General features: G+C 44.7%; 1 protein-coding gene across 4 annotated transcripts in view; it reads right to left on the bottom strand.

The window, feature by feature from the left end:
* The window catches only part of Malt1 (MALT1 paracaspase), a 54,886-nt gene extending 46,625 nt beyond the window's left edge, over positions 1-8,261 (bottom strand). For 3 of the 4 annotated variants that reach the window (XM_006970051.4, XM_042263798.2, XM_076555378.1), the window contains exons 1-2: positions 7,857-8,225; positions 1,764-1,930 (exon numbers count right to left, since the gene is read on the bottom strand). In XM_006970051.4, coding sequence (XP_006970113.1) covers positions 1,764-1,930; positions 7,857-8,086 — 397 coding nt within the window. In that variant the 5' untranslated portion in view covers positions 8,087-8,225. Of the gene's footprint in view, positions 1-1,763; positions 1,931-7,856 lie in introns of all 4 variants that reach the window. The other variant, XM_006970050.4, reaches the window with a different exon arrangement.
* Between the last annotated feature and the right edge of the window lie 2,691 nt (positions 8,262-10,952).

Raw genomic sequence — 10,952 nt, 5'->3', positions numbered from 1 at the left:
TATTAGGGACAAGCAAGTGAACAAAATGAGTTAACTAGAATAAACCTGTTTTTTGCTTAGAATTCGGGGACAAAGATAAATGAGCCTAAGAAGACCCAGGAGACATCCTGGGCTAGTGACTGTCAGTTTTAGAAGGAAGTCAATGCCAAGAAAGAAGAGGAAAAATATTACACTTAGGGCTCTTCTCTGCCTCTTAGGAAATCTTAACTATTTCTGGGTGTTTCAGGTAGAAATAATGTATTACCTTCATCAATTTGAGTTTGGGTTTCTGGTAGATGTAACCGTCAATTTACCACTATATGTTATGTTTCTCATATGTTACCACAGTATGTTAATTTCTCATACTGAAAATATATCATAGGGGCTGGAGAGATGGTTAAGAGTGGTTAAGATGGCTTAATGATCTTACAGAAGACGCAGGTTCAGTTCTCAGCGCTCACCATCAAGTAGTTCACAACTACCTATAACTTCAGTTCCAGGGGATCCTATGCCCACTGGCCTCTAAGAGCACCTGCATGCATGTGGTGAATATAAATGTATGCAGGCATGTACGCATATACATCATAACCAATTTGGTTCTCCAAAGAAACATTAATACACCACAGTTATGTAAAACAGAGAGCATGAAGTCCGTAGTTTACAGCTCTTCCAGGCTTGCCTGGATTATTTGCTCCTAATGGGACATATGGCAAAATGGGATCCTGGGAAGAAGGTCTGTACAGCTACTGCCACCAGCAGTGTCTGTTTATCTGAAACAGGATCTCACTATGTAGTCCAGGCTGGCCTGGAACTCTTCATTTTCCTTCTAACCTCTAGAGCTATGGGGATTCAGACACCCCACACCACACATCAAGCAACACTGATGAAATGTCCTTCCTCTCTGATATCTCTGTAGTTGATCAACTCTACCTGCAGCTACATGGATGATAGATTGTATCCTATTTTTTTAAGTAGCTATCTCTCTAGCCTGTTTCCTATTTGTTTTATTCTTAATTTTGTATTTTTTCTTTATTTATGTGTGTTTGTGTCTCTGTTTACATGCAGGTGAGTGTAGGTGAGGTCAGAGGTCAGAGGAAGACGCCAGGTCCCCTGGAGCTGGTGTTATAGGCAGTTGTGAGTTGCCTGATGTGGGTGCTGGGAACCATGCTTGGGTCCTATGGAAGAGCAGCAAGTCTCTTAACTGATGAGCCCCGCGTGTTCTAACCCCTTGTTTCCTATTCTTCACATGACTTGGCATATGAAAAGCCTCACTCAATACAGGTATAATAAGAAAAATCCATATGACTAACATTTCAAAAATATCGCAATGGCAAATAGCAGTGAATATCTGACCTACTCACTTTATCTCATCCTTATATACACATACATACACTGTGTTTTGGGATACACTATTTCAGTGTATATTTACACTTAGTATAGAAACCTTACATGTAAATACATTAGCATGCATCTTCCTAGAGAATGAGAGTCTTCTATTGGACTACAATATTATAGCACAATTCTCTAATATCAAATATATGGATTACATTCAACTTTTTAAAATAACTGCTTAAAAATGTCTTGCTTCTTCAACTATAACCCAACACTTTTGATATCTTCTTTGGTCTCAACATAGGTGGAAGGAGAAAGAAGCTCTATGCATTTACATTTTCCAATAATACTGAACACAATCTACCTGATCCAGAGATGTATTTTTCTCTAAGTTTGATTCAATGAATTTCTGAAGAACATTCCCAAAGTGGGGAAAAAGAAAACCCACCTACCTGGGGGGTTGAGAAGCTGAAGAACGTCAGTGTGTTCTAAAGCCTGAAGGAAGTCGTTCAGTTCTGTGACTGTACATCCTTTTTCACCCATCAGTTTCAGTAAACACAAACTTGGGCTTCCCTCTGGCTCCAACACCTTCAGAGAACACTGCTCCAGGTCCAGGCAACTGAAACAGCAGATTGAAGTCATGAAGTGCCTAATATGTGGCTGGACATTATAGGTGCTGTACGGAAAAATCCCTGGGAGGTAGGAAATTAATTACATCATGAAAACCAGGCCCCTCCCTCCTCCAGCATTCCTTCCTCCTCTCCTAGTCTCCTCTCCCTTTAGCTCCTATAATTATTAAGTCTAAAGGGTGTGAGAGAAATTTAGTCATGACACTAATCAAACTTTTAATTGAAAGTGAGGAAAAGGCTAGAAAACTAACTTCTTTCCTTCCTTCCTTCCTCCCTCCCTTCCTTCCTTCCTTCCTTCCTTCCTTCCTTCCTATCTATCATCCACCCATCCACCCATCCATCCATCCATCCATCCATCCATCCATCCATCCATCTATCTATCATTCTCTAAATCAAGATAGTCTTACTATGCAGCTCTGGCTGGCCTGGAACTTGCTATGAAGACCAGGCTGACCTTGCATTTAGAGAGCTACCTGTCTCTGCCTCCCAAGTGCTGAGTGCTAGGGCACCACACCAGACCCATTCACTCTTTCTTCTTTGCGTTTTTTTTTTTTCCCTTGGTATTTCGAGACAGGGTTTCTCTGTCTAATTTTGAAGCCTGTCCTGGAATTCCCTTTGTATACCAGGCTGGCCTCAAACTCACAGAGATCCTCCTGCCTCTGCCTCCTGAGTGCTGGGATTAAAGGCATGGACCACCACCACCTGGCTGTGTGTTTTTTAACCAAAAAAATATTTTTATTAGTGTATCAAAGACTCTATAGCTAACAGTTGCTGTCAAGATCAAGGCAAAAAAGGTTTGAAAAGCTATAGAGGATAATCACTATTGGATTCAACCTCCCTTGATTATTTTAGACAGCATTTATGATACACTTCCAGCTAAATCTTAAGCCCATGTGTCAGGTAACAGAATTACAGTTCCCTTAACGCTTCCTTTAAAGATGAAGTAGAATATGACCCCAAATGAAAGGACTAACTAGTTGGCAAGGTGCTGCTGTCATCTGAGAGGAATGTCTCTCATCCCACAAGGTCAGGATACCTTAAATCATAGCATGAACAGGCATGAACAGTGTGAGAAGTATTAATAATAGAGACACTCATGTCTCAAAAATGATACTGGATAGGATAATCAATGTTATAAAGTTAGCAACTGGAAAAGGCACATGAATCCCTTGTCAAAGATCATATATTAGAAATGAATAACTAAGTTTTCAAATGAATGAGATTTATAAATACATGAGTGCAGTATACAAAATACATGTTTCATGATTCAGAAGTTTGCCAGGCACTAACACATGAAATTAAGAAGCCATCTCATCAGATATAACCAAGGGATGTTTTAACTGATAAAGGAAAAAAAGCTCAATAGCCAGAGATTTCCTTCCTAACAAAGAACAAGGAGCAAATTGAAGTTAAATATTTCTGTTCTAAAACGAGATATAAAGATAAAAGTAAGATTTGTGTATCACTTTGTTTTACTGATTTTCTGCACGGGTACTCACTAGCTTTTGGCTAAGGTGATATGTATACATACCCAACTTTTATCTTTCCTTTTTTAGTTATGTTCTTGTAACAGTGTGCTTTGATGTGGCTTCTATAAACTTGAATTTGGAATCTAAAGAACTTCTTTATCACCGAAGCAGATGAACTTCACTTTTAAAAATTATTTTTAGGTGCTAGAGGAACGGCTCAGTGGTAAAGAGAGCTCACTGCTCTTCTGGAGATCTGAGTTCCATTCCTGGCACGCATATCACATGGCTCACAACCACCTGTAGCTCTAGCTCTAGAGACATTATTTTCACTTCAGAATAGAAAAGCATTTGGATGGTTTCTTAAGCAGAGGAACAAGCATAACTTACGGTTTTTATTTTACTGTTTTAGGTCCAGGGTGGCCTCAGGATTAAAATGCCTTCTACCTCAACCTCCCTAATGCTAGAATTACACATTGCACTAACTGCACCTCATTGATCTTTTCTTTGAGACAGGGTTATGTTTCCTAAGCTTGCCTCACACTCTTTATATAAGGGACCTTTAATTCTATTAATTCTATTAATATTTTGAAAGAAGCACTCTTACTGTTGTGTTTAGAAAGGTTGGAATAAGAAGTAAAGGAGAGAGAAATCAAGCAACTACTAGAAGAAAGTGGGTGAGAGATGTAGGCTTAGCTTAGTGTGGCAGTGGATGCTGGATTCTAAATACATACTGAACATACAGCAGTCTGGATTTACTGACAAAGATAATGTGTATACACGTAAAGTCAGGAATGAGTGGATTTTCTGATCAACTGGAGAGATGTGCTAGTCACTCAGATACAGAGAACTAAGGTCTACAGGAGAGTACATATTAAGTTTGGGACATGTTACATTTAAGATACCTACTAGTCATTTAGAAGGAGATGGCATTAGCAATCTACATGCATACATCTGGGAAAAGCAGATATACTGGTTGCAATCAGCTTGACTGAATTTAAACCCCGAGTGAAGGATAATACCAGAAGATTAGATAGAAAAGCATTTAGAGATAAAAGCATGCGTTCTAGAGCACTTCAAAATTCAGACTGACACGACAGATGAGGGACATTTGTAGTAATCTTTTAAATACTTGTTTTCATTTGTATCATAATCTGCTTGAGGGTAAGATTTCTGCAGCTAAGGAGCATCTTCTACACTGTAGACAAGCGGCAACAGATGTTTTCCTTCTCGGTTCATGTTTCACAGCTCTACTTTCAAGTACTCTGCTTAGACAATTTAGATATTTCAAAGCTTTCTGAAAGTTCCGCCAGTCCTTGGAGTTCAGCTGTTCTACTCACCACCAATCAACATATGCTGGCACACTAAGAATGAGTCTAAACTGCCAGCAAAAGACATCTGATTTTAGCTGAGCACAGTGGTGCATACCTTTAATCCCAACACTTGAGAGGCAGAGGGAGATCTCTTTGTGTTCAAGGCTAGCTCACTCTACATAGCAAGTTCCAATCAGTCAGGGCTACTGTAGAGATCCTTCCTTAAAGTGTCTGATACTAGATCAGTTTGAACAGGATCAGGGTTTGAAGGCAGGCCATTCCTACCGGTCTCTGGCTATAGCAAACTAGACTACATACAAAGATTCAACCTAGATCATCAATACTCACCTGAAAACATCTATTCCTCATCTCTGGAGACAGCTCTGAATGGACTCTTCCTGTGATTTATGTTACTAAATTCTCATGTAACTTAAATAAAACTGTAAAGAATGAGGGGGAAATATGACAACAGGCTGAGCATGGTGGCACTTGGAAAGCAGAGGCAGGAGGATCATGCCAAGTTTGAGGTCAGCCTGGTCTGTGTAGTAAGACCTCATCTCACACCAAACCAAACCAACAAAGAAGAAAGAAGAAACATAAAAGGAGACATTTTTAGAAAAGGCAGAGTTTTGAGATGCGGGCCGTGAATTCAATGGCCGAGGAAAGCATTTCCCATTTTCCCATGACTTGTTATGTGTACCCCCTGGACCAGGCTCTCACACTACAGTCAGAGGAAAATGCCTTCACGACCTTTCACCATCCGACGTTCTTCCACCACCTGCACCAAGTCCCCTTAAAGGAACTTTTCAAAAGTCTTAACCATAGTAAGAACCACCAGCTGACAACGCCTATCTCTTTGGTTCAGACTGGCCAGCCCCAGGCTTTCACTGCTAACTTTCAGTTGTTTATGAGACAGCGTCTCATTATGTAGCATTGGCTGGCCCAGAACTCACACTGATCTGCCTGCCTCTGCTTCCTGAGTCCTGGGGTTAACGGTGCGCACCACCATGCCTGGCTTTCCATAGCAACCAATTCTTCTGATGCCAATCCATATGAGTTTACTACTTCCAGATTCTCCAGGCCTCGCCACCCCAATCAACCTACATGGAGCTATCTAACTGCCATCATGGAAGACTCACAAAACTCAGCCGACTCTTACCAGAGTCTACCTTGAATTCCAAGATTCTAAAAATGAACAGTAAGTAACTGGCCCTTTCTCTACACTACTCCTTGTAATTTGCTTTGAACTTTTCCCTAAGCCCCTTCAAACACTATTCTGCAGTTTACTTAGCAATATTTTACTGAATTGGGAAGGAAAACTTAATACCCAGCATTAAGTACCCACTCCTTTTATAGCTCAGTAGCCATGCTTCTTTTGGGCAGAGCTTAGTATACTGACTTTTGTGTCTTTCTCCATCACCATGAAGGCTCTCACCAAGAAGCCCTAGCACCTTTCTTAACTGGATTCAGTTAACACCATAATACTCTGCAGATCTGCCCTCAAAGAAAATAATTTGTTTATTTTGTATTAGTTTGCCATTTTCCTCTTCTTATTTTTTTTTTTTTAAATCAGGCAACATGGGCCTCTTCTATTTGAGCAAAAATCCCATACCAACATTACTCTCTGCCTCAATCCTATACTCTGAAGCTTGGGGTTGATGGGAAGATTAAGGTGGATAATGCATGTAAACAGCATACTGTAATATACTATGTGTTCAGTAAATATTATTTACAACCGACCTGCCATTTCATATGTGTAACTGTGAATGTTCCCCAAATGCAGTCTATAGAACTTCCAGCTAATAAGAAGCACTCAATAAATATAATTTTAAATGGACTCCCCTCTTTAATAAGTATTTGTCTAAGAGAAGTTCTGTGTATAACACAAAATAAATGACTTCTCCTCCTAGGCTTATAACGATGCATATAAACAGTTACAGTCAAAGTCAAAGTTTAGTTATTTGACAAGAAACTGGAGGCAGGCTGAAATCTTGACAAGGGTATAAAGTAGTGGTTCAAAGCTCCGTTTGGGAACCTCTAGTGCAGTTAGTCCCTGAGAGCACTTTCAGGCGGTTCACAAGGTTAAAGCATTTTTTTTCTTACTACTATACTACTAAGTCACTCTTTTCTATTTATTCTTAAAGGTGTATACACAAGCTTCTAGAGTTGATACTTATGAAACTGCAACGGAATGAATCAAATATAAAAGAATCTATCTCTGCAATTAAACTAAGACACCATAAAGATGTTCAAAGCACCCAGCAGTTTGAAGCAGGAAGAATGCTACATGATCCAGACTAGACTGGCTGTTCCAGGACACCTCCGGCTACAGTGAGAAACCAAGAAGAAAAAAAGAGCCTTCAAGATGAATATGACGATGACAGCTTGAAATCCCAGCATGAGGGAGGCTCAGTCAGGAGGACAGATTTTAAAAATGTTAACCGATGCGCTATTTATTTTTGGACAAACTTTTTCTGAAGAAAAAAACAAAACAAAACAAAACAACGACATCGTTTCTGCTACCATGTAAGAATTACTTTTAAGGCCAATATTTTTAAGAGTTATTGGTTTTACTTTCAAATAGTAAATATCCGTAAACACCTGCAAAATATAGAGAACCCCCCACAAAAACTATTTGTACTCTTTAATCATTCTCAGGAGCGTGGAAGTCCTGAGACCCAAAGCGTTAAGAATCACTAACTGTGGTGCCAAGCCACGCCAGGAGTCCCCTTTCTCAGCACGAAAAGTCGTTTAATTTCTTAGGACAAAGTTTGGTGAGCTCGCCGGACTGAAGACGAAGGTGAATTTGGTCCGGTCTTTTCTGTCCTCCCTTCTCTCTACGCTTCACTCCTCTACCCGCCCCGGGTCCTTCCAGATTTCCAGATCGCCCTTTGGGTTCCGAGGGCTGTGTCCACATCCCTCTCTTTTGCTTCAAAACCCACTGGATTACGACCCTGCAGGCAAGCTTCCCAAAGATCGCTTTCAGTTTTCGGGGCGGAGGGTCGGGGAGAAGGGGCCACCTGGCCATCAGGGCCAGTCGCTTCCCGATCCCAGGGCCCCGGCCGGTCTCGCGCGACTCCCCGCCCCGGGGCACACCCCTCCACCCCGAGGGTCCCGCGGCCGGACCCCGCGCTCACCTGAGCCGGAGGCGCCCCCGACTGCCGGCCAGCTCGGCCAGCCGCCTCCAGCCTCGGCCCTCGGGCGCGCGGTCCAGGCTCTCGCTGAGCCTCCGCAGCAGCGGCTCCGGCAGGCGGTTGAGGGTGGCGCCGGCTGGAGGGGCGCCGCTCGGAGGCCCCGAGGGCGCGGTCGGGGGCGGCTGCACAGCCGGGGGCAGCGAGGCCTTCAGCGGCTGCCCCCACAGCGACATGGCTACGCCCCGGGAGCCCCGACGGCCCCGCTCCAGCCGGTCCCCTTCGGGCCTCCCTCGCCGTCCCGGGAGGGAGCCGCGGGAGCGGAAGGAGAAGTCGGCCGCACCGCGAGGCCGACACAGGAAGAAGCACTTGCTCCCGGCCCGCGAGACAGGTTCCCCTGAGAAGCCGCGGGGCGCGCCGGCCGAAGGAGGCGGGGCGGGATCAGGGGGCGGGGCCTGGCTGTGCGCGTGCGGGGGCGGGGCTTGAGGTGGGGCCTGTACGGGCGGCCTCTCCAATGGCAGGGAGGGGTGGGCTCGGCAGGGGCGGGTCGTAGGGTGGGGCCGGCTCACGAGTGGCTGCAGCCTCACCTGCCCTGACGAGGGTGGGACAGGGGGCGGGGCCTGGCTTGCGGGTGTGCAGGACCAAGCAGCCTCCGCCTCCCGGGACGGGGTGGGGTTGTGGGCGGGGCGTGCGGCCGCACCTCCCCGCGGGCCCGTTCTGGTTCCGCGGAGTCGGAAGGGATGGGTGGGTGTAGCTGCTGGAGGAAGCGGTGGAGGAAAGGCCGCGCAGCGAGGAAGCCTGCGGCGTAGGAGCTTCCCGGGGACCGTGGGAGGATGCTTACCTCACACCCGAGAGGGTAGCACGCGCTTCCTGGAGGCGCCCCCACGCGCGCGCGTCTGCGCTCCGAGGACCCCGGGGCTTGCGTATGTGCGGTGTGCGCCCAGACCGCCAGCTCCCCACATGGGGCAACCTCAACAGACGCTTCCTCTGCAAGATGGTGTTGCCAGAGGGAAGTAGGGCAACTGGAGATTCAGCTACTCAGAAGGGCATGGACCCAACTCTTGGCGAGACTTTTTTTTAAAAGATTGAGTTTCTTCTCTGGGGATTCAGCGGTGCAGTTCGCTGGTCTAGCACGTCTAAAGAAAGCTGTGGGTCCACCCTCAGCTCCGCAAAAGCAAGCAAGCAAAACCCAAATACTTCTGCTATATTTTAACTAATTAGATCCTGGAAATAGTTGATTTTAGCAGTCATGGTGTGGTGTCCTTGGGATCAAATCGTCAGTCACAGTGTTCCTAGTCCAAGCAGTTCCTCCAGCTCATGAGTCTGGGTTATGGATGATATAGATCATTCAAGGGAACATGGACACTGGAATATGAACACTGTCTAGATTCTAGACGAAGCGACAGCAGCTACACTTGGAATTCTGGCCTAGTCTCATCCACAGCCAAGGCTGTTATCCCTTTGGAAACTATAGGCTTGTTTGACATAGGAACAATCAGCTTAGGGTGACCGGTCAGGTAGCCTGAGACACAAGCCTCCCAGGCCCAGTTTATCATGCCTTTAGCTTTTCATTACTCCCTGCAGCAGTAATTTGACCGACCAGATTCTCAAAGTTGTTGGCAGGTTGTGAGTGTTTTCCATACATGTTCCATCACATTCTGGTACAACCAGTCACTGAGTTTGTTATGACCTCAGTAAGTTGGTTTCTGTCCCTCGCCTGTTAAAACGGGACTGAAGGGTAGTATACAGAATTCTTGCCAGGATGAAAATATTTGATGCTGATAAAACACTCAGTACAATGACTGGCACATACCAGATCCTCACCCTTTTAACCTTGCCAGTGCGAAGGCCTGTTTCACATTCAACTTGAATTGGAAAGCTCCCCCCATCTTATCGAGTGTCTGTTTTCCTCAGGTATTGGACAAATAGTTTTCTATTATCCACGTGTGCCACTTAGGACTGTAAAAGTCTTCTAGGTGTGTGCGTGTGTGCGTGTGCGTGTGCGTGTGCGTGTGCGTGTGCGTGTGCGTGTGTGTGTGTGTGTGTGTGTGTGTGTTTGGGGGCCTTATGTAGTCCAACCTGGCCTTAAACTTCTTCCTCTCCTCACCTCCTGAGAGCTGGGATTATGGGTATTCACTACCACACACAGTTCTATACAGAACTGGTTATGGAACCCAAGGCCTGGCAAATGCTAGGCAAGCACACTATGAGCTTTGTTCCTAAGCCCCCAGTCCTAAGTTTCCTAATCCATTTTCATTTAAATTCAACTACATTTGAATGCAATAATCTTATTTCCCCTTCCAAACCTACTTGTGCAAGCCTTGCTTCCGAAGCCTCTCCTCTGTGAAAGGACCACAAACGCGTGCTTGTACTAATTTCCCCTGTGGGGATCCTTACTCAGTATGGCTCAGCTGGGTACCATATCGATTCCTTCTCACCCCCTACCTCCTAAGTGCCTCTTTCACTCCATCCACCTCCTAACACTTTTTTCTACCTAGCTATTCTGCAATCTATACAGTCACATTCTCTACTGCCCTCCATTCTGTACTTTGACAGACATTTTATGGTTGGTGTATTTCTTCTCTTAATAAAATCCTTATATCTCTACTACCTAATTTTCACTTATCTTCTGGAGCATGTGTGACTTTTTTGTTGTTATTGTTTGTTTGGTTTTTCGAGACGGGGTTTCTCTATGTAGATTCGGAGCCTGTCCTGGAAGTCACTCTGTAGCCCAAGCTGGCCTCGAACTCACAGAGATCCTCCTTCCTCTGCCTCCCAAGTGCTGGGATTAAAGGCATGCGCCACCACTGCACATGTGTGACTTTTAAAGTTAGCTGTGAGTTCAAATCTTGATGCTGCCACTTATTACTGATATCCCCTTAGGTGAGTTCTTGAACCGATCTGAGCTTTAGTTTCTGTGCCTGTAAAAGGCAGAAGATAATGGTACTATCAATATAGTGATTGGGGAAAGTAGGCCCAGCATATCCATTCCTTAAGGATGGGAGTACGTTCTGAACAGTGTATCAAGAGGTGATTTTTTGTTGTGTGAACTCAGTCTCATGGGACAACAGGTGCAGTCTCTTGTTATTCCAGTTTGATCTC

Source organism: Peromyscus maniculatus, chromosome 19 (genome assembly GCF_049852395.1).
Source record: "Peromyscus maniculatus bairdii isolate BWxNUB_F1_BW_parent chromosome 19, HU_Pman_BW_mat_3.1, whole genome shotgun sequence".
Taxonomy (NCBI): Eukaryota; Metazoa; Chordata; class Mammalia; order Rodentia; family Cricetidae; genus Peromyscus; species Peromyscus maniculatus.
Note: the sequence above shows the minus strand (reverse complement) of the source record. Positions and strands in the feature narration are given on the sequence as shown.